Below are 25,006 nucleotides of genomic sequence, written 5' to 3'. Positions count from 1 at the left end.
TGCACCCTGGACAGTTCCCCAGTCCATCACAGGGCCACCATTCACACCTATGCTTAATTTAGAGTGACCAATTTATCGAAGCTGGAGAACCCGGAGAAAACCCACATGCAAACTCCATGAAGAAAGGCACTTGTTCCAACCGGGGCTCGAACCCGGGCCTTCTTGCTGTAAAGGCAAGAGTGCTAAACAAAGCTTTCAGAAGTTATGTTCCTACTTTTATATATGATTTCACATGATGCATGAAGTTATTCATAAGTGTGGCTAAATAAACTTCCTCTCTTCTTTGACTTAAAACGGGAACATATTCAGATATCATAACGTCAAACTTCATACAGTGTCTCATATAATCTTTATTAACCTGGTGATGGGGGACAATAACCCAATAACCCCAAAGTGGTAACAGGTCTAGTTTAGGAGCTGCTCTTCTTCAGTAAGATAGTAGTTTTATATTCAAAATTATCTTTATCAATTTATTCCCAAACAACATCTTTCTTTTTGTCTAAAGCTGTGCTATCTTATCTTCTGCAAGATTTTGTTTCCTTAATTAAGTATGTTTCACCACGACTGAATAACAAACACAAGATCACCAAATAGAACATGTTCATTTAATATAAGGCAATGAAAGAAATCACATTATACAAACAGGTTTCAGGGAAATCCCAAAACAGTTATCACAAAATGTTTTGTTTTGTAGCTACAATGAAATTGGACCCCTATCCTAGCCATGTCAATAATAAACAAACTGCCAAGCTAAATATTATAAAGTGCTTTTTCATTTTGTCGTTTGCAATCGTCAAGGCTAAATCATTAAAGTTGTCTGAACATTAAGCTAAGAGACATTTCAGACACTTATCAAGCCCCCCAAAAACACCAATGCCCAATTACAAATTAGTTAATTTCAAAACCATTCACAGCAGCCAGTATTAATTACAACATATTAAGAATGTGTTGATCAAGAACACTGGTTTGTGTGCTTTGTAAATGTAATATTAAAAATATATATGTAAGAAAAAAGCATCCAGCAATTTGATCCACGCTATACATTGTAAGTCAGCACCTTTCTCCTCCTATGGAGCCATCAGTTCTTCCCTCTAAAAGAGAAAGGGAAAGACAAAGTTAAATTCTCTTCAAATGAATGTTTTAATGAACAGAATACCAATGAAAAAATGTAGAGGGAGGGGTTTTAAAGTAATGCATACTGCATATACAACAGTGGATGAGAGATACAGTCTACAAACACCAAACCACAGACATAACATATACCATGCCACAATTTTCCCAGGTTAGCTGCAAGCAACAGCATGCAGGCGACAAACATTAACTTCTAACTCCAAGTAATTGGAAAAGAGGGTTGAGCAGTGAAAGGAAATCATGAAACAAATAGCTAACTAAACAATTAAAGTAATTAGGTTAATGGTATTCCAGGGTCATGTTATGATGTTGCTGACAAGTTATCTTCAGCAAACTAGAGACACCCAGTGGACAGTTGATGCAAACACAGTAAAATGTCACATATACTGAAATGTTCTCTGTATTTTAATCACACCACTGACCCTGGAAAATATGAGTTAAAATGTGAAATGAAAAGACAAAAATAGGAGGCTGGCTGGTAAAGGAAGAGAAGGCACTGCAGTAAGCAACACTGTTAAATGGCTGGAGGATGCAGGTTGGAGGGAATCACACCTGGCAACAACGGTTCCCTGGATGAGTCCAAAACCTGGTGAAGATGAAGTGAGGTCAGAATTGTACCTTTTTCTGCTGACTGCCTGTATTCACACTCAACCTGCTGTTGCTGACTTAATGCTTAGATGTATCTGCACTGCATGTTCTAGCTGTTGCATACATTATACCTGCTTTTATTTAAGTATGTGCTACTGATGGGTGCTCTGGAAGAAATGGACTATTTAATCAAGGCTTAAAATAAATTTTAAATGGGCATAACATTTTGAAAAGAAATATATAAAAAGGAGTTGAGGACAAGTTAGGTAACAAGACGGCATTGACAGTGTCCAGCATTGAAGCAGCACTGAAGAGCAGTGAAGTCAGTAAGGAGGAAAAACAGCAATCATGAAAAAGAAACTTTCATGCTCTATACCAAATGACATAAGAAAATCGCTTCAACAAGCGATGAGTCAATGCACTTTGAAGTTGTATTGGCTAAAGAGGAGAATCCTTTCCTTCATTTCTTTGCACCTTTGTGAGCCAACAGACAACATGGATTCACACATGCGTCATAATCCAAGTACAACTGAAGAGAAAACAGACTACAATGCTAATGCAAGATGGGAAGTTCAAAGGCAATAGGAAAAGGAGATGTCTCACATGGTTAAAAAGGGCTGAGGGCACAGATATTGGAATTTAGCCTCATATCAGTACACACAGTCAGTCATCATCTACCGCTTTATCCTCCACCAGAGGGTCGCGGGGGGTGCTGTGCCAATCTCAGCTACATTGGGCGATAGGCGGGGTACAGTTCGCCAGTCCATCGCAGGGCCACACACAGATAGAGACAAACAACCATTCACTCTCACACTCACTCCTATGGTCAATTTAGAGCGTCCAATTCACCTAATCCCCACATTGCATGTTTTTGGACTGTGGGAGGAAGCCGGAGAACCCGGAGAGAACCCACGCACACACGGGGAGAACATGCAAACTCCATGCAGAAAGGCCCTTGTTCCAACTGGGGCTCGAACCCGGGTCTTCTCGCTGCAAGGCGAGAGTGCTAACCACTAAACCACCGTGTGGCCCTTGAGAAAATGTCGTGCATCCCTATTCTATTATTTTATTGGTTAGGGATGATACATGTGAGCATTGTTCCACAGTTCACATTGTAATGTACATATCTGCAATTGAAAATCGAATCGAAAAAATCTGCAATGTACATGAATTTTTAAGGATTTAAAAACAATCTACTTTAGTTCTTTTCTTTTCTATTGTGGTTACTAATACATTAACACACCACGCAAGTAGATTTGTTACGTGTTTCTGTGTTATCTAGAATTTGTAATCATAAATCCCCAAGCACATTATTCTGATAAAACATGGATGCACAATGGTAGGTAGCTTTTCCGTTTTTTTTATATATATATATAACTACATACATTAATAGATACTTGCTTACTTGTAAAATGCTTGATAAATGGAGCACATGTGAAATATGTGTTTTGTGCGTCCCTTTCTATATTGTCAGGAACTTGTGCTTTTAGAAAGGAAGTAAAAAAAAAAAAGGGTTTTGATTCAATAATGGCATATAGCCAGCCTATTCAAATGGCAGCCCATGGGCCACGTGCAGCTTCTGCACATGGGACCATCCTGGCTAAATAAAGGATAAATAAATTAATTTAAAAAAGCACCCTTTGAGTGGCCTAGCCCATGGCCCCACCAGAAACAGAGCGGAAAAAAGAGAACTGCAAAGATTCCTACATAAAGTCTTACAGTAGTACTGACCACGAATGTGGCACTGCACATAGCCTGATAGCACTGATAGTTCTTTGTTGTTTCGTTATGTGCACTCTAAGATGTGCCTAGGTCATATTATGTCCTATATTTATCTGATTTCAAAGAAAAACTAATGTTGTTGCTAATATTGTGCACCTTGTTGACTTTGAGCTTTTACTTGAAATAGCTATTTCCTCACATACTGAGCTAATACTGCGTACTACTGCATAGTTATGCCATCTGGAGGTCTGCAAAGAACATGACGAAATATTTAATACTTAATCATTTCAAAAGTTAATCTCATCAGTGTCAATAAGCCATTAAGAATGCAGCATGCTATCTGACTGAGATCTAACAGTGTTCCTGATGCGACGTCTCAAAGCGTGGGGGAAATTACGACCAGAGACAAAGTTCATTACATCATAAAAAAGTGAGCGGGTGAATATTGTGTCGTTTTGAGAGATTGGAGCTTATTGAATGGAGATATGACGAAGAGATAAATATGAGTAAATCGTCCTTCTACTGGAGTTCCTCATGAGGAAATCTACTGAGATGATGCAAATTTTGTCAAATCAAGACAGTAGTCTGTTCAACAGGAAATAACTCCAGTTTGAATGTTATGTACATATGAGCTAATAGGATTGCAATAAAGTATGTAAACCTTGTTAGCATAAGTAAGTATTTACAACATCACCAAATGACCAGTAGTAGGCAAAGATCTTGATAATAAAGCCTTGCTGTGAACGTCAGTCCTTGGAATCACGCCATGTTGTCTCGATGTTCTTGAACTGGGAGAAACATGTTTGTCATAGTAACAAGAGCGCTGAAGGTCTTCAGCCATCACAGCCTTTAAACACCACTACTATGTGCCAGCCCCATAAAACAACACTTGTTGCTCTGGAACTGAGTTTCTCTCACCTCATAAGTGGTTCCTGCCCAGAACTGCTTCATCTCTCTCCGACACGCAGCCACCACAGCGGAGGTTATGAGGGTGAAAGGCACCAGGTAAAGAAGAGCGGGCTGACCCATTCCTGACAGCAGCATCACAGTGAATGTCAGGATCATTCCCAGCAGATATGCTACAAGGATTAAGAGAGAAAGAGAGATGAGCACAAACAGAAGTAATTGAAGTAACCTTAATGTCTCCACCACCATATACAATTATAACTAGAAGCCTGTGAATGTTCATCGGCAAATGGCTGAATAGTGATATATATTTGACATTATTATTATCAATATTTTTCTTAGTTTTCTTACTTTCATTTTGAACAGCACCCGCCTGAATGAAGGGTGCAATTATACATAATTTAATCTTTAACAAATTAAATTAAGTCAGCAAAAATGATGTCAAAATTGTATTTTCTACAGATACTGCATGTAGACAGAATACATTTGCGTGTGTCAATCAATTAATTCAAAAAAGTTTAGTCTGAAGACATGCAACAACAAGCTATTACTTGTGGATATGTGCAATGTGAACATATAAAAAAACTTGAAAGAAATGATGACATACAGTACATTTACACTTTGTGTCAACAATACACTAAGCTTGTTCTTAGGACTCTGAACAATTACCTGAGTAAGATGTCCAATTAGTTTTGTTAACACAATGTTCTCATGTTGACATAATTGTTTAGTAAGGTGACAATTATTAAACTGAATAAATTAAATATTTGTGAGGTACCTATGCAGCAGCTGACAAAGTAGACCTTCTTGCTGCTGTTGATCCAAACATCAAAGCGGCTGCAGTAGGCCACGAGAAGACCTGTTTAACAAGACAAAAACGTAGATAGTACAATAGAAAGAACAAGCAATGGACTGTTCAAGCTGATCTACCATGCATTTAGGTTTTCCTTTTTCCACAAAAGGTTTCAAATCTACTTAGTGACATCTGATGTGTCAACTGTGGTTACATGAACTGGAAACCAGCAGCCACTGTTGTCTGCATTCAAAATTGTTTACAACCAAGAGTTTAAGTGACACTTTAACATCACCTGGAACAATGATATCGCCATAACCCAGGATGGAGAACTGCATCCCACACAAGTTCTCTGCTGAGAACCGTGGAACACGCATCACCACAGGCAGCTGAGAAAATGAAAGAAAAATTGAAATCAGACCCCAAGTGTGAGAACACAGAGTGAGCCACAATTAGTGTAAAACAGAGGAGACTCAACCTGGTCACAATCTTTCTACTTCATATCAATGTCTTAAAGTTGCACAAGGTATTGATTTGTCCGGGATACAGCTAGTTTTTGTATATGTTAGAATGTCTTGGTCTATTTTGGAACTCTCATCTAATCCCATCTCAGTTACAAAATATGCTTGGTCTTATGTGGACAGTAAACTAAGCAGGTGTACAAAACCGATACGAAAATGAACCCTTCTTCGATCAGTTCCAGTGAAACTAGCATTTCAACTTTTTAATGCAACTATTATTACTTTGCCAATTCAACCATGTGCAAAACTTACATCTTACAACTCCTATTTCCTAACATATTGAGCAAAATGTCAAACAAATAACTTAAACTCTCACCACTCTTTGTTGTAAGCAGTGTTCAGGGTTAAAAAGTTATTTGTGCACTTATACAGAGAAAGAGAAACCAAAAACCGAGTCACTCAAACTGATGCTTAATTTAGCCTAAAATGAAAAGACATTCCTTTCGGTAATGTCAGCACATGAAAATATGTATTTTTAAATGGTGTTTTACATAGAATATGAATTTGAATACATTTCCCTGAACACACGTAAACCTTTGGAGCCCAATCATATTGCAAGGACTTAAGGAAGAGGGTGGGTTATCAGTCAAGCCTTACTTTCTCAGAGGGAGTCTGGGGCTCAGCAGGGACTTCCACCAGGTTACCTTGTGTCTATGACAGAACCCACCCAACATCAGGGCACAGTTAGTTAATCAATCTATCAGTCCACTCAGGTCATCAACAACAAGAAGAGCACTTCAAGTGCAGAATTATATTACAGCAATGGGATTCTTCAGCAGAGTGCTAACCCCAAAAAGTACTCAGTGATTCAAAATAATATATCAAAAGGTAGCATCCAGCAGTCACGACGAAATGAATGCTTTCGTTTAGGCTGTTTATTGACTCATATCACAAGCAGATATGCTTGTGATATGAGCATGATGTGACATGTTTTAGTGCAAAGCCTTGATCAGAGCATTTGCAGTCAGCCAGAGATTCAAATGGGCAAACAATTATATTTGGGGATTTTCATGATAACGATAATTAGTCAATATGCTTCAGATTTTAATTTTAATTGTTTAAGTCATTAAATGTTGCTCATTGATTATATGAACGCACACAATGTTTCAGGAAAACCGCTCTTATTTTCTATCAACTTTAGCATTCAAGTAAAATAATCAAAGAATTTGAACTACAGAGTAGAAACATAAACAAACAAACAAGAGCAAATTATGAAAACAATTATTGGCGTCTCCATGTTTACTCCCTATAAGGATAACAACACAGGCTAACCTGTGTGGCAGGAATGATGCTAATGAGAGGGTGTGACACTGTGCTCACTGCTTGCAGCAACATTTAGGGAATGTGTGGAACTTCACTGTGTGTTTCCTCAGCATTTAAAAACTCGACATTGTCAATTTGCATATCTTGAAAACAACAACCGTGTTATTATCGAAGGCGACATATCTTGCCCAGCTCTAGGAATTTGATGCTTATGCAAAAGCTTAGAAAGACAAAGGACTACAGAGGAACTTACCTTCTCCCCAGTTGCATCAGGACCTAGGGCAACCTGCACCATGATGCTAACCCCATTCTGTTGAGAGAGAAAGAAGCACTCATATGCTAATAATCCTTTTTTAGATCCACTATATAAAAATGACTGTTATAAAAATAATGCTGAAATTAATAACCTCTCTTAGTCCAATAAGTTCAATTACCATCTATAAAACTTATTTACACTGAACAAAAAATATAAATGCAACACTTTTGTTTTCGCTCCCATTTTTCATGAGCTGAACTCAAAGATCTAAAACATTTTCTATAGACAAAATCACCATTTCTCCCAAACATTGTTCAAAAATCTGTCTGTTAGTGAGCACTTCTCCTTTGCTGAGCTAATCCATCCCACCTCATAGGTGTGGCATATCAAGATGCTGCATGAATATTGCACAGGAGTGCCTTAGGCTGGCCACAATAAAAGGCCAATTGCGCTTTATTGGGGGGTCAGAATCTGGTGTGACCACCATTTGCCTCACGCAGTGCAACACATCTCCTATTCATAGAGTTGATCAACGGCCCCTCTTCAATGGTGGTGCGAAGTTGCTGGATATTGACAGGAACTGGAACAAGGTGTCGTATACACTGATCCAGAGCATCCCAAGCATGCTCAATGGGTGACATGTCCAGTGAGTATGCTGGGGCCATGCAAGAACTGGGATGTTTGCAGCTTCCAGGAATTGTGTACCGATCCTTGCAACATGGGGCCGTGCATTATCATGCTGCAACATGAGCTGATGGTCGTGGATGAATGGCACAACACTGGGCCTAAGGATCTCGTCACGTTATCTCTGTGCTTTCAAAATGCCATCAATAAAATGCACCTGTGTCCCTTGCCCATAACCTACGCCTTCCCATACCATAACCCCACCTCCACCATGTGCCACTCGATGTGCCACTCGATCCCACAACGTTGCCATCAGCAAACCGCTCACCCACACGACTCCACACACGCTGAAAACCGGGAATCATCCATGAAGAGAACACCTCTCCAACATGCCAGACGCCATCGAATCAAATGTAAGCATTTGCTCACCCAAGTTGGTTGCGACAATGAACGGCAGTCAGTTCAAGACGCCGAGGAGGACGACAAGCATGCAGATGAGCTTCCCTGAGACGGTTTCTGACAGTTTGTGCAGAAATTCTTTGGTTATGCAAACCGTCTCAGACAATCTTGGAGGTGAACATGGTGGATGTGGCGGTCCTGGGCTGGAGTGGTTACACTGTGGTCTGTGGTTGTGAGGCCGGTTGGATGTACCGCCAAAGTGTCCAAAGCGCTTTTGGAGACGGCTTATGGTAGAGAAATGTACATTCAATTCACGGGCAACAGCTCTGGTGGACATTCCTGCAGTCAGCATACCAAATGCACGCTCCCTCAAAACTTGCGACATCAGTGGCATTGTGCTATTTGACAAAACTGAACATGTCATATCAGCATCTTGATATGCCACACCTGTGAGGTGGGATGGGTTATCTCAGCAAAGAAAAAGTGCTCACTAACACAGATTTAGAACAATATTTGGGAGAAATGGTGATTCTGTTTGTTCAGTGTAATTCCTGACCAGTTAAAGCAACATTTTTGTTAAACCCCTAAACAACCACATCTTGTCATCCTTTGGTATACGGACACAAAACTATGGATATTAGTTTTGTAGATATGGTGGTTTGTGTACTACTCTCTGCTTTGCAAATGATCTCCCGATTCAAAATAAGATTTTCTAATCATGAAACATGTTAACTCGCTGACAAAACACAACACGTTGCCCCACAAGTAAAACACATAAAATGCAGCAGAATGGCAGAAAAACAGGAAAAACTATTTTCCCATCAGTGGCAATATAATGTGGAAAAACTGCATGTCTGCAAGCCCTGAGAGAACATACTCTTACCTTGGTGAAGAAAGGAGTAATGAAAACGAAAAAGACGTCATACACAAGCAAAAGGCTCAGCAGGATCACACAGATCTATTTGAGGACAGAAAAAAACAGATCAGACATTGACTGCAGTGGGTATGGCCATTTATCAGATTTGCATTACTGCCAAATTTGCAATAAAACATATAGCGGCAAAAGACTAATAATATTAAGATCAAAAAACTACAACAATCACTCAACTATACAACTATATTCTCAACAACAAAAGTATTAACAAGTAAATGTTCAAATAAAAAGAGTTAACCTTGAAATTGGACAAAGAAATTGTCTTCATGAAGTTGAGGCAGAAAGCAATGCCGAGAAGGTCCTGCAAGATCCAGATCCATCTATGTGGAAACAAAAAAGATCTTTGACCTTATTTAAAGTTTATAGTTTTAACAGGAAGCAGTAATACAACAGAAAAAAGAAGCAGAAATAATGCATGACTGTTTTTAAAGCGTAACCAACTTTAATGCTTGGGTTATTATTACTAATTTTGCTTTTATGTGGGATAGAGAGAATAAAGGCGAGATGAAGAATACAAATGAAAAGAAAAGACATATTTGGCAAGAAAATGTGTTGTAACACAGCAATATTTTCTTTCACAAAGCAGGTCAGTTTTCTGTTTTTGTGCCAGCTTGATAAGATAATGGCCAGTGCCTGAAAACATGATAATGAGATGAGAATAAAGAACAGCACATTCACTTCTATGGTCAAAGTCAGTTCTTACTTAATTATAAAGATGCTATATTTTAAACACCAAAGCAGAAAATGGGTGCTGAAATGTGACATGGATGTTCGACGGATACATTCAAAACAAAAATAATCTCCTTTTGAAACCAAAACAGTGCCTGCTTATGAAAAGGCACGTCTGAGTGCAACTTGACTAGAGAGAGGAATTGTGACCATATTTGGTGTGCCCCAACGGTACCTGTCTTCATTTCTGTAGACGCCCCAGACCACAGCAATGGTAATGCACACGGCAGCCAGTACGAGAGACCTCACTGAGAAGTTCCAATTTCGGATAGAAAAGCTACAAAAAAACAGCCACACATTGAAATAAATCAAAGTATTCAGTGATTGTCTGAGACATAATAATTTGAGAGAAGACTGCAAAAAACAACCTGTTACTCACTATGACCAGACTGTTTACAGAAGAGAACTGTGTATTTCTATCTTATTTTGCAAGTTATCATTGAAAGAATGTTCCTTATACCTCCCAGTGGCACAGCCAAGTTTTTCCAACACTGCATCAAAACAGCTGAACAGTGCAGAGGCAGATGCCAGGCAGAATATTACAATGATCACATAAACTGGGGAAAGAAGAACAGAACACATAAAAAAAAGGCCACAGGCTCATTATTTATTATTATATTACTTATTTGAATACACAACAGATGTTCTTCCAACTCACCGAGGACATTGTAGAAGAAGTACATGAGCAGCAACATTCCACACATCATGGCCACAAAGATAACAATTTTGAGAGGAGAGTACAAGAAAAGCTCCCCACTGTCTTTTTTATTCTCTCCACTTCCTCCACGTGCTTCACCGCTGCTCAGACGCTCTCTGGCACCAACACAAAAACACAGGATTTCTTACGATTATTATTTGCCTACATGATAGAAATATTATTTTTACTTTTTTGCCGTACACCTGTTTCTATTAGGTTGAATGATCAATATGTGGTTTAGTGAAACCTGACAACAACGTTTAAACCAATTAAAATCTCTCTTTTTCTCACATTACTCTAGTTTTAATTCATATACCATATATATCATGAGTGCAACTGCAGCACCTCACCTCTCACATGCCCCACTCCAGTAACCACCCAGCACAACTGTGACAATGGCAATCAGCAGGATGACTGCTATGCTTGGATCAATGGTTGCACGAGGTGGAGCATACAGCTTTACTTGCATATCTTCTCCAAAAACCTGAGGATATACACAAACATTCATCAAATCAACCTTTGCAATGCGAGAAGTTCAATAGAACCGTCACACTTTGTGTGCAGGGAAACCTTGTAAGAAAAATATCAGAAATGTTAAGACTATCTGACCTGTTGTGCATCCTGGAAATCCCTGTACCTCATGAGAGCCAGAGGAATATGGACCTTTCCATATTCTGAGTTATTAGCTGATGGAGTCATCTAAAAAACAAAGAGTACAGAGATTTATGGTTTTGTGTATTGATGAGATCTGTGTCATGTTGTGCTTGGTATACAGAGAATGTCACAGTGAATGAATCATGGGACCCAGGAAATGAGAACTTTCGATTTACACAGAAAAAAAATCTATATTTAAAACAGTGCCCCCCCCCCGATCTACAGCACTGTTTCATCACTTCCCTATTTTTGAATCACTGCGTATCGGACAGATGTATTACACATCTAAATCCCCTCAAAAAAGCATTAGATAATAATTATAACACACTGAAGGGGAAATATAAAATCATACTTATTTGTGATTAAACCTTTCAAAAAACACAGATGGGTGTAAATATCCTACCATTGTTTTGTTGCTAGCTATTAGCAAACTCAGAGCTCCGAGGTTCTGAGCAACCTGTGCTTTCCTGCTGAAATCACAGTCCCCCCTCATCACCACCAGTGCTTTGCCCTTCACCAGATCTGGACTGACCCCATCGCCATTACACAACATGGTGGAGATCATGTTCACCAGCGACAACTGTGGCTGCAAAAAGTGAAAACAATAGGTGATTCAATATGTAATATACTTCCCCGCAATTTGTTTTTTAGGAAACATGTTACACAGTTATGATTATGAATAAATGCAAATAGCTAAACCCCTTAAGTTGGAGTGATAATCAGGATGTGAAATAGGCCGTATAACTACAGTAGATGAGATCATATTAACGGGTTTATTATGTTCCTTTCCTTTTCCAATGAACACAGTGGCACATAAACACCATTTGATTGCTGACTACTTTTCTTTAAATGTGAAAAAAATTATTTATAACAAAGCACATACCTAAGAAACAGAATAAAGGGGAAAAGATTCAGAAGCAGTTTGAAAAACTTACTGCTGCATCAAGGGTTTCTGACAGCTTGGTCCAGGAGTGGTTGTGAACGATGCAATATTCCCTATCTGTAATTCCGTTTGAAATGTGGAGAACTGCTTCTTGGCAGTGTATCTGTTTAAAGAAAGAGCAGTTATTCTCTCACAAACCACACGTGATTGAAGAAAATATCTGAACCCAAACAAACCCTCAAGGAATGAAAAAAACAATAGTCTATCTTTTAAAAATATGCCCACTTCACACATTGACTGCCAGTAAACATTTTCCTGAGAAGGTCATGGTCTCAATTGCTAGTTTCATGTCTTCCTCAATGGTGCTCTGGTAGGTGACGTCACACGATCGCATCATGCAACAGTCAAAACATCAAAACAATGCTGTATTGGGAGGAAGCAGTGCTGTTCACATCCTCAGATATAAATAACTGGCAGCAATTAAAGTGCTTAACAAGTGCATTAGAACACCCGTCATAAAGGAGAAAACATAAATATTTTCAAAAGCTTGTTTAAAACTACAAAACAATTTTTTTCTGTCCAGAAATGCACATTAATGGGAAATCTTAGTCAAAGTTTTTTTTTGTAAAATCCGTGGATAACAATAATAATTATATTTTAACACTAAAAATAGCCTCTACATACGGGGGTATTAACCATTACAGAAACATAAAAAAATATATTAGGGCAAATATATTATTATAAGTAGGGCAGCTGTGGCTTTTGGTCTAATACATTTGTTAAGCACTGTATACCAGGAAATACATCACGCAACTCAACTCTTCACCAGCTGAAGTAATAAAAAATGAAGTTGGTGGACAGCTGTTCTGAGCCAGGGTGCCAAAACAATCGGGGAAGGGACAGCATTTTACCAGATCACCAAGTTAGACACTGGGGACAGCAGAGGTGGATCGCTGCTATAAAACATGCAAACTTAACACAGACGACAGTAAACCCACTCACTTATCAGGTACTACAGTGAATTATGATGCTGAAGTCAGATTCACAGCTTCCTGGTCAGTTAAGGGAAACGTACGGGAAATGTAACTCACACCTTTTCTGACGTTAAAGTGCATGTAACTGTTGTGTAAGCGCATCTGAATAAAATGTGAAGCCTTACTGTATTTTGAGACATGCTAGGGCATTTTTTAAACTACTTTCACTTTAATACACATTCTGATGCTTGGTTTGACCCTCAGCTGGTCGTCTTGACCATTTCTACATGTCTCTGTGCACTGGGCTGCTGATTAGATATTTGGATATGCCGGAGAGTGTATTTACTTGCATTTTATAATGATGTGCCCTTTGTCCAAGGTAGATAATAAAGTCTGATGATGATTACGACACTATTTTATACAAGACCTTTATTGTCATATACAGTAATAAAATCCCAGCTAATACAACGCTGGGCGTGTCATTGAAATGTTGTTTTTATACTTCAAGTTAACACAGGGTCTCTTGGGATGTAGTACAGATCACATGTTCATGATTTTGATTACGTATGTACACATCCTCTACGTCACAATGTAGTAACAGTAACGTTCAGGTTGGGCTTGACTCGTAGGTACTGTTTTAATTCATCCATCACCAAGGCAAGAAGAGTTGTGTTTATTTCCACTTGCCGTCCATCCAAGTTACATTTCTATCCCCATATATCCACGCTTCTTTAGGATCGACAACACATGGAAATATTCCCTCGGAGTTCCAGGTTGTGAAGGACGATTCAAGCAGTAAGACAACGTAACCTAACCTAAAACATATTACACCAAAACTCGTACAGCTCCTAATGGACACATCCACCCACAAACTGCTAGTTTTTATCTCCAATCCCTCTCTATCATAGCCGTCAAAGATATCAAACATATCAACAGAGAATAATAGCCCAGTGTGTGTGTGACCTCACAAACACAGGTTTAACGTATTTAGCTGACCTGTTATTTAGCTAGCATGTCTGTGGACGGTAAGTCAGCCTGTAGGGCCCGGCAAACAAAACACACAAACACACAAACACACAAACACAGCAAACACACGTCTTGTTATTGTTTCTGTCGCTGCGCTACTTACCCGCGTCACCATGAGAGAGACACACAAAGTGGCGAGTTTCAGAGCCGTTTCCATTATGATCACACTCGCGTTTCAGAGAGGTTTGGTGCATCGGCATGAATTGAATTTGAACAATTTACACGGAGCTACTTTCGTTCTCCTCGAAGTTCAGTGATTGAGCTGGGGACTTCCTGTGTTGACTCCTCGTGACGCACGACGTGACAGACTGGGTCTGTCTGTCTGCCTGTCTCTCTTTCTGCAGTAGGAAAACGCACCGCAGTTTCCTCTCATATCTGCATATCGCAGATTTGATTGGCTGTTGGCAATCAGCTTTTAGATGCATTACCGCCATCTACCGAAATGGAGTGTATTTTATGGATTTATTAAGTTCATGAATGTCCCTGAATATAGAATGTCTTTGTCTTTAAGTGATTGTTTGGCCAAAATATCCACCGCCTCGTTTCCTTCAGCTCATACATGGACAGAAATTGTGTTATTCTCAATCCTTTACAGCAGGGGTATTTGATAATTTGAAGATTTCCGGGGGCCAATGGTCCTAAATTTACATACACATGCAGCATTTTATAAAAATTAAATTTTCATTGTCACAATTATCATTTTCAAATGAAAATGTAACAAAATCCAAGCCGTGCAGTAGTGAAACAATTAGTCAAATAACATAATATATGATGAGTACTTATTTATTCAGTTTTACACAGAGGTAAATATTTTTTTGGATATGATTTATATTTTTATTTAATTTTTTTCTTAGTATATTGTACCTTGGTTAATATCTTATTACCATGGTTCCAAACTGTGGTACATGTACCACCAGTGGTACGTGAGTTTCCTCTGGTGGTGCTTGTAGGAGAATCTTATTCGTTCATCATAGTTCATCAATTTGTCAGGATTTGGTGACATTGGTGATTACACTAATGACTGTACAGACCAATCTGGGCCTGGAATTCTTTCCAGGAAATCAGGAAAGATGTAGAGCTCTGAGGTACAGCTGCACGTCCTTGTTTGGCAGATTTGCGCTGCTGCCTCTTCAGCATGGCACAGGAGTTTCTCCTGCTCTCACAGAGTATCGTGACTTCCTGGAGTCTTCTTCTCAAGGCAGGTGGGTCTAGTTTAAAACTATTTAATATTGAATCAAATAATAACAGAGTCACCTTATCCCTCGCTCCATCTTAATCCAATTTCGCTATACCATTGTCTGAAGTATATGTGAGGAAGAGGAGGATGAGAGACGTCCTTCTCAATAATTTCCTTTTCCTTTTACTTATTTTCCTTTAGCCACCACAGCTCCTCCACTGTAGCTTTAAACTTCAACTTTTCTTTTTTTACAGGGGCACACATTCCTTTTTGGATATAACCTCATTCTTTCTCTTTGCACCCAGTATCTGATTTATATGTCTTTTTTAGACACGTTCCATTTACAGATACCAGATGGTAACAGGAACAGTTATTACACCATCCAACCACTTCTCTCTCCCCATTAATTCTTTACAAGCACAGCTTGACCAGCAGAGAGAGACCTGAATGTCTGCTTCTTATTCCTTTCTGTTGGTTTGGAAACTTCCTGACATGAAACGTCTAAGACATTTCAAGTTTCACTGCAGATAGTGGAGTATAGACCTATCTTTTCAAAAGTGTTTCCTTAGTTGTTGTGCGTTTTGTCCTTAGCTAAAGCCTTCCTGACATTTGGGACTAATCTTTCAGACAATCCATTTGACGCAGGGTGACAAGCTGACATTTTAAGTGTGTTTAACAACAAGGAATTGAGGAATGTCCCAAATTCGTCTGATATAAATTGAGAATCGTTATCTGTCAACACTGTATGCTCATGTAACTCATGTGAGCTCTAACTTGCAATTCATGTAAGGTAGGCCAGTCTGACTAAATGAATTATGTTGTTTCACTTCAGGGTAGACTGTCTGAGTAAAGCACTCTACTGAAAGTCTGGATAATGCATCCACATTTCCATGCAGATAGTTTGCACTGAATCTCTGTTATGGGAAATAACACTTTTTCCTTAGAATTCTTCACCTTTAACCTAATATGTGCATAGTTTAGTTCAAAACACTTCTAGTCTAAACATTCACACCACACTGAGTAATGCCCACAAAGAACTCATTTGCTAATCTTTCTGTTCCTAGGACCCAAGGCTATATTTCTCCTTTCTCCTTTCACAGGCACCTTTTGTGTGCTACACAGATAAGTTCATGACATGAGAACTGGCTATAAAACTATGTAAACTCTCTCTGTGCTGAGGTGATTTCCATCTTCAGTCTCTCTTTGCAAAGAAATAAACAACGCTTCAACAATCCATTTGATACCATTTGATACTCAAGCTTTAGTTCCTCATCAGACATATTCAGACAAATTTCTCCACAACAATCCCATATGCAGCCAAAATGAGGGACCATGTCTAGCTGCAGTTCAGGGTGATGTTTTTAGGCCTTAAATCTTGAATAAGGGCTTGTGGTCTGTTGTCAGTGTAAACTTGTGACCAGGTTTTTCACTACCATCAGGAAGACGAGTTCAGTGGGTGTAGCGGGAACCGCTGCTTTGGCAATAGCGTCACACTTCTCCTGTATTGGGTGAATCTCCTCTGCATCAATGCCATGCTCTAAATATGACCCACTGTGCTGAAAGAAGGCACATTTTCTCCTAATTCGTAAATTGTGGCTCTAGTATTTTCAACACGTGTCCAGTGATTGTTATATTGTCCAAATAGCAAATGACACCCTCTATGCCCTGCTGAAAATTTGGATTACTACAGGTGCACTGTCCACACCATAGGGGAGTCTGTTTACTTGCTATAGCTCATTGTGTGTATGTTTAGTTCTACTAGTTCTACTTTCAAACTTAAGAGAATCGCTCACCTCCAGCTAGTTCTCTGAACAAATGCTGCAGTTTGGCAAGGGGTACTGATCTACTTCAAGCCAGAGGTTTCGAGACACTTAGCTGCAGTCCAAGAGTGGGAAAACCAGGTAAGTGGAAAAGTACTGGGAGGGAGAGACTGGAGGCTGAGTAGGTGAAGCTGATAAGGTGAGTGTTTTGGCGATGAGTCCTTTCTTCTTCTTCTTACATGCACGGCATTCCACCTTCTTAAAACAGCATCCTTCTTCATGCCCGTTCCCACTGCTGCAAATTTTATTTAGTCATCCAGTTAGTCATCAAATCAGTCGAGACTAGATTAGTTGTACAACTATGTTAAAAAAAATGAAATTTATTTTATATCAGGAAGAACTGTGATTCAGGGCTTCAAACTATGGAGGTCAGTGTTTAACCTCTCTCTGTAAAACCTGCCATTTTTCAACTCTTAACAAATATATGCCCAACAAAATTAAGCCTTCACCGCAAGTACTTAGCAATATTCACATTTTTGCACTTACATTTCCTTGTTTGCCTTGCTGAATTGTGCATTTTGCATTAGTAGTAGTGGTAGTAGTAGTAATCATGAGCTACTCCATAAACTACTCCTTTAATAATGTGATTAACAGAATTAAAACTGAAATATTGCCATTTGTCTGTCTTTGTGAACTGTAATTTTGCACAATATACTATTGTCTTTTTATTCCTCTCATGTGTCTTATGTACTGTATGTACTGTATTTGTTTAGGTTTAAAACTACCATCTATAAATACCAGCTCCAATGCGGTATATTGAATCACAGATATCTGTTCTGAAAGTTGTCAGATATAATCATGATAAGTCATTACTATGTTGTTAGTCATGTTAATTCTGGAAATTCACATTACTGACAAAACATGCGTAGGATAGCAGACAGTTGAAAACCAGTAGATGGCTTGCAAATTCACCAAACAGCTTGTTTCATGGTTGAATGCTTTACTTTTGCATTTGTGAGACAGTTGATACGATCACAGATGAGTGCACAACATTCACACAATCATTGTTGTGCCTCTTTGTTGCATGTTGCTTCGTAACAGGATTCTGCCCTTTCTTTTTACAGATAGATGGAAGAGAATTGTCACAGCCTAAATCATCCTAGCAGTGCTCATCTGTCAAAGCCCATTACGTTCAGTTAATGTTTCACAAACAACACACTTTTCTGCTGTAAGAGGTACAAGTTGGTGACTATCATAACATTACTATCATACTGAAATGGTGAGCTGGTGTTTTAGATCATCTACTTGTAGAATGTGTAATGTAGTTAAACACATCAATATTCTAACAGTATTTTGATTTTCAGATTTGTAAGACATAAAGTCCATCAGGTTTCACACCAGACACTAAAAATTGTCATGATTACGATTTACCTGAGTCGTAATCTGTACGCATTATTGGGTTCCTTTGGACACCAGTGTTTGAATCTGAAAAGTGTCCCTTCAATCCAGAACCAAGCATTTTCCTAGACATTAGAGCATCAGTGTAGAATAAAACTCTCTTATCTGTGCTGTCTGACATGATGAATGAATAAATTACCTCTTGACAATCTGAAGCTCCAAGCCATGCACGCTTTTGCGCCCCAGTGTTTGATAGTACCATGAATTTGAGGAAATTCTGCTCCTCAATGTTATGTACTGATGCAAGGTTTGCATCCATGGACTGACAGTTTTGCTAAAACACCGGCAGTTCTCAGTCGAAACGCAAACCTGGCCCAGGGCTTTACCGTTCCAAATCGTGCCATACTGTACCATACGATTGTTTAAGTTTCTTAAATGTGAGTATTTTCTTCATTTCTTTGCTCTGGATAACAAAGAAATCGTTAAAAGTTAATAATTTTGGTTTGTGGACAGACAGAACGGATTCATCGAGTATGACTATAATCATGAAATCAAATCGTGTTTGCTGTGATATTTGCTGTGTCATAATATTAAGCTTACATTGCTCACCAACTACTGGACAGTTTCCCCCCCCCACTTTTTTCGCCCCCTCTTGACCAGATTACATTACATGTCATTTAGCAGACACTTTTATCCAAAGCGATTTACAATAAGTGCATTTCAACATTTGGCTACAAACAAGACCTAGAAGTAAGTAACTCAGAAAACTTGAACGACGACGCTGATGATGATCGCAGCGTTTGTTGGCAGATAACAGCATGAACTGATATGAATGAGTGTGCGTGTGTGTGTGTTTTCTGAAAGGAAATAAAGAAAGATCAATTACAACAGGCTCAGAGTCCAGTCAATAAACACAAGCAGGTAACATAAATACATAATAATAATATAACAGTAGGCATATGCAAATGTCTGCCTTAATCTGTATTTTAACTTCATGCTCTTGCATAGTATTGCTATTCGCGGAGCTTGAGTGTCATCAAGTGGCCAAACACATGAACTTCACCAACACAGTAAGCACATACAGTATCAGTGTATTCATTTAGTCCAACAAATGAACAATATACAAATGTACAGTATAGTATAGTTTACAGAAAATACACAAAATGCACTCTACAAATGTGTAAGGTTGACATATACAGGCTGTGAATAACAAATGATATTAATGGCTGTACAACCAGTGTTATCTATGAAGCAAGTATATCTAGTATTTCCTTAATCTGTGATGACAAATTCAGCTAATTCTGTCGCACTTGCAGTCATCACTCGGGGAGTGCAGCAGTTCCCTGACCTCACTATCTCCTCCACGTGACAGTCAGCTCGCTTGACCTTTATTCACTAACATTTGTGCCAACAAGTGCCAGTGACGTATCAATGTGTTATTGTAAAATAGGGCACTTCCTGTTTTGTGGTCAATGGTCTAAATTCCGTGGCCATGATCTTTTGAATCTGCGAAACCTTTTCATAACGTTTCGTCATTGATGTTCACGTTTCATGCTGAGTATGTTCATTTATGAAGCATGCGAATCCCCAAGATGGACGCCAAATCCAACATGGCCGACTGTTTGGTAAAAAAAAAAAAAACATTAACCTAACACATAAACTTTAGAGGGAGGGCAACAAAATTAGCAAGTTTCACCAAAATTGAAGCAACTTTGAAAAATGAGGAACAATATTCCTTGCAGCCGTTTTGGCTCCTGGCACTTTCGTGCTCGGGCCCTAAAGATGCAGAGGTTAAAATATGCCTGTCAAAATAAAAGTGTTTTTAGTTGTTAAAATGGCAGGAATCCACGTACAAGTACTGGTTACTTAATGGTTACTTAATTTATCTAGCGACATATCGCCCTATGTCAGCTGAGATTGGCACAGCTCCTTCCACGACCCTCGTGAGGAGGATAAAGCAGTAGAATATGGATGGATAGATTAATGTTCTGTACAATATAACATCCTGTATCACTCAGTCACCTCTGGTTTGTATTTGTCATCAGAAGGGCTAATGAGTTAAGACCTGATGGCCGCGGGGGGAAAATGTGAAGTGTAAGAGACAGGGGTATATTTGTGTTTGTATGATAGCAGCTCTGTGCAGTATGATGCTATAATATGACTCACTTAATAGTGCACATTAATATTATTTCTGCATGACTTGTTTCTTTTTTTTTTTTACACTGTACACTTCTCATGACCTCTCACGGAACATTCCATTTTCGGCTCTTTGTCCACTGAGTGGGAGGGTCCAGCCTTATTCATCATCATCCTTTATTTAAAACAAGGAGAACAAAATATAATAAGATATTACATAGTAAAAATAGAAAAAGAAAAGACAGAATTATGATACAGAGCTAACAAAACAGCAACACAAAACATAGTTAATAAAATCATTCACAGTCACACTTGGATTCCCATGCACATGCTCTAGGGCAGATAATAAGTTGTTGATTTGAGAAAAAGGGATCAGCTTGGCAAATGTTTATAGTTAATAGTGATTCCATTTTGTTGGTGCATAAACGTTCCACTTTCAGTGTTAATACAGACGTTTTCAGGACTAGTCTTGCAACCTGATGCGGGTAGAACTTGATCTGTAGATCATTAGACCAGACAGATTGTCAGGCTGTACAGAGGAGCCAAGCGCAGGCAGCGTTTCAGAGTTCAAAAAGGCAGAGTTTATTCAACAGGATGGTTAAACAAAACGAGTCCGGACACTGGCAGGCAGACAGCTCACAGATCCAAAACGGCAGTGAGGAAAAACAGGCGGGCAGATAAATCCAAAAACACATGTAGTCAGGAATCAGGGTAGGGAGACAGATTAACACACGCAAAGCGAGACACAAGTGACAATCTGACAAAGGCACAGGGCAGGTTTAAGAAGGGAGGAAGGTGAGAGGAGAACAGAAATGAGGCGTGGCAAATCAGACGCAGGTGAACAGGATGGAGCAGAGTGAGCAGAGACAGCAAGTTAGTGGGAGAAACACAAGCACACACAGGAAGGAGAACTACAAAATAACCCAGAGAGAGAGAGAGAGAGACACTAAAGGAGACAAACAAGACCCAGGCATGACACAGATATCCTGCTCATTTGCCGTTTTAGCACTTTAGATTAATTGCACACAGTGTTTTTCTCTTCTGTTTGCCAAAGTATGCCATCCGACTTTAAGTGTGCAGTGATGTGTCCCAAACCTGTGACCAGTTACTGCATCTTAGTGATAAACTGCATCAAGTGGCTTTAGCAAGGTACCGTACATAAATAATGTCACCATCATCCACCACAGATTAATAGGTTGACAAGCACTTTGTTTCCTGGAGGTTTAAGGGATTCATGCTTTGTTTTTAAAGACTGAGTGTGTTCATACAACATACTATATATTTATTAAAGCATCATTTGTCATCAGGCTTTAGGGATGTCTGATTCACATGAAGCAAATCAACACCATTTAGGATAAGGCACTCATTCGGTCAGGAGTTTAATGGTGACGTCATCCACTATTCTCTTCAGCACGTATTAGCTTATAAACGCGACTGAGATTGACACGATTGCCTTTTTCAACCGATGACTGTAGGTGTCGCAAAATCAGTGCTTACACTCAGATGTGAATGCACGACCAGCTCAAGCACTCATAATTTTGTCAATTACTGCCAGTGCTGATTTTGCTGAAATACTTCATCATGGGGGTTATCGCCACGACAACCGTTCTTGTTAACGAGAACATAGGGATGTGCACATTTTGTGTGGATTACTCACTTTAGCGGCAGTCATTTTAATTCCCTTGTGCACGTGCAGAATAATTAGATTACGATTCACCTTCACAACATGTCCTTGTATTTTATCCCTCCTGCTGCCTTGTGTGGGTCATTCTGACCTGAGCGGGTCAGAATGGCAGCAGGAGGGTTTTAAAAGAATAAGTGTCAATTTGGGAAGGAGCATCGTGTTCTTTATAGCAGAGAAAGCTGAATCTAACCATATGGGGATGGATTTTTACCTATAGCTCAACACAGCAGCTGCGTTGCCCAGTTTGACCCTGACCTCTGTACCCGGCTACTGCCACTGTGGCTCAGGGGATTTGCTTTAATTGAACAAATGAATTTACTTTGAAAATGAAATCGAATGTAAAACCCTTTAATAAATGACACTATAAAGTCTGCCCTTGTCGTGAAACATGATTACCACACTTTCAGAAATCCTGTCAGAAATACATCAGATTTAAGTTATCACAACATGAATGTGTCCATATCGATCCATGCCTTTGGATTCCATGCCTTGAAGCCTAAGCGCTTGATGATTGGTCTAAAGCTGCCTGTTATACTACGGATTTAGTTGCAAGGTTGTAAACAGAATTCAGATAGGTGCAGAAGTGTAGCTCCCTTTCACACATCACTTAATTTACATTGTGCCAAAAGGTTATTATGGAATTATTGGTTAATAATGTCAAGAAATTCTGCCTATTGTGCCTTGAAACAAAAGAAAACTCATACATACTGTACATGTACTGTATGTTTCAGAGCTGAACACGTTGTGCCTCTGCTTTGCTTAATTTATCACAAAATTAAACATTGTACAACAGGAGTAAAACAAGGCGACAATAAGCATGAAAAGCATGTGTTCCTTGAGAATGAGCATAATAAAGGAGCACAACTAAACACATTCAATATGCATATTCTCTTATATTTACTTAACCGTGAATTTGTTATAAACGTCGATGAAATGAACACTTAAAGGAGGCAAAGCTTTATTTTGAGTTAGAGTAAAAACAACAACATAAGTTGCAGTTTAATTCAGCCTCTCTCTCTCTCTCTTTCTCTCAGAGATTTCGACCACTTCTTATACTGCAATGAACATGATCTGTGTGTGTATTGCATTAGCTTGTGCAAGAGTGTGTGTGTGTTTGGATTTCTGCCTTGTCCTCAAATGAACTGTCAAGATGTTCTTCAGCACAATTTCAGAACAGGTCATCTTACACATGGCTTATGTTTCCAGTCAAAAAATGGCACCGTGCAAACTCTTGGACAACAGTTTAGTTTATTTAGTTTAGTTAGTTAGTTTATATTTTAGTTTATCCCCCCCAATATCATTATTCAACACATTGGAGTCAGAGCTTTGTTCTTCAGTTTTGTGCTAGTTCCCTATCTTGCTGACCTCTGACCTTTCCTTACATCATTTTCCAACCACAATACCTGAACATAAAGAGAGAAGCCCATGTTTCAGTTTTGTCTTTCAGATAATCGTCACTATTATGTTTTATTTTTTTCAGCATCATTTAATGAGTGACAGATGGTTGCTTGCAATGTCGCTTTTGTATTGTGCCATTTTGCAGCGTGACGATGTAATTCTCCTATTATGGGAATCAAGACGCATGTGACCACATTCCCATACTCATGATGTATCAGAGACCGCCTCCTCTCGTACTTTTCTTTTCTTTTCCACTAACCAGGGCTCATTCATCCATTTATTTGCATCTACATGGTCAGAACAAGGGTCTTTCTGCAGATGATATGTTCTCCCTGTGTGTGTGGGTTTCTCCAGGTTCTCCAGTTTCCTCCCACAGTTCAAAAACATGCAGCGGTCGTCTGTGTGTGTGTTTGCCCTGCAACGGACTGTGTCAGCTGGGATTGGCTCCATTGACCCGCAAACCCTCATGTGGAGGATAAAGCAGTAGATGATGGATGGATGATTTCACATGATTTCTTTTTCCACTGGTTAGAATTGTATTTCCTGCTTTGATTCACTGGAGCTTCTCTTGTCTTTTTCTCGCTCTCTCTCTAGAGACTTACTCTAACCTTAACCATAACTACTACTGGCCTAACCCTAACCTTAAAGGAATACTTCACCCACACTTGGTCCTATTAGCGTAACTGTTGGTGGACACTGTTTACATTCTGGGAATGAGGTCCCATCCCACTACGAGTGGGTCTAAAAGGTGTGGAATTAGCGTTGCAGTTTCAAGGCTCGGACCAAGTGTCACTGGTGGGCACGTAACAAAGAAAAGAATGAAGATATTTCTCAACCCAGTGGAAAGTGAGGCTGGGAAGCACAATTTCGATGAAGTATTCCTTTAACTTTAACTTTAACTTTAACCTTACCTTATCCAAACCATATAGCATGTATTTACCTTAAATGTAATCATTTACATTATGGGGAGTTGCATTTTGTCCCCAATAGGAAGACAAGTCCCCATAATGTGACTGTTGAAACAGATTTCAGTTGTACTTGAGGACTGAGGATGTTATCTGAACAGGACTTCATTGGCAAAAACCACAGTGCACGTAGGGCTATGTGCTAACAGCCAAGCAAAACTGACTCTCAGCAATCATGCTGATCAACAGGATTAGTCCTTTCAAACACCTGGCTCTTTTGAGAGTTCTGAGTTGTGTTGTACTTCCCCCGGAGCCGGAAGACAAGGCTGACTAATAACAACATGCTTTGGGTCAGCGTGTTCCGTTCTTTCCTGGTCGTAACATGAACAACACATAAAAGTAAAGTGGAACCAGGGAAATTAATCCATCATAATGAATCAAAACAGAT

The 25,006-nt window shown here is 39.2% G+C and overlaps 1 protein-coding gene across 4 annotated transcripts; it reads right to left on the bottom strand.

Moving 5' to 3' along the window:
* Positions 1–591: 591 nt before the first annotated feature.
* On the bottom strand, positions 592–14,445 carry zgc:123258 (uncharacterized protein LOC641502 homolog). 4 transcript variants are annotated; one of them, XM_044030456.1, is made up of 17 exons: positions 14,204–14,444; positions 12,153–12,263; positions 11,621–11,803; positions 11,173–11,262; positions 10,914–11,047; positions 10,525–10,679; positions 10,327–10,423; positions 10,042–10,143; positions 9,376–9,457; positions 9,087–9,161; positions 7,178–7,234; positions 6,259–6,312; positions 5,436–5,529; positions 5,126–5,206; positions 4,360–4,520; positions 1,684–1,717; positions 592–1,091 (listed from the first exon to the last, which is right to left on the bottom strand). In XM_044030456.1, exons 1-17 carry the CDS (start codon positions 14,255–14,257, stop codon positions 1,051–1,053), a joined length of 1,605 nt encoding a protein of 534 aa, XP_043886391.1. In that variant the 5' UTR covers positions 14,258–14,444; the 3' UTR covers positions 592–1,050. The 4 variants fall into 4 exon arrangements, with proteins under 4 accessions (XP_043886391.1, XP_043886393.1, XP_043886392.1 ...); XM_044030458.1 differs by lacking the exon at positions 6,259–6,312 and having other exon boundaries at positions 14,204–14,445; XM_044030457.1 differs by lacking the exon at positions 1,684–1,717.
* Positions 14,446–25,006: the final 10,561 nt, after the last annotated feature.

This window comes from Solea senegalensis, linkage group LG7 (genome assembly GCF_019176455.1).
Source record: "Solea senegalensis isolate Sse05_10M linkage group LG7, IFAPA_SoseM_1, whole genome shotgun sequence".
Classification (NCBI taxonomy): domain Eukaryota; kingdom Metazoa; phylum Chordata; class Actinopteri; order Pleuronectiformes; family Soleidae; genus Solea; species Solea senegalensis.
The sequence above is the reverse complement of the archived record's forward strand: the minus strand, read 5'-3'. Positions and strand labels throughout refer to the sequence as shown.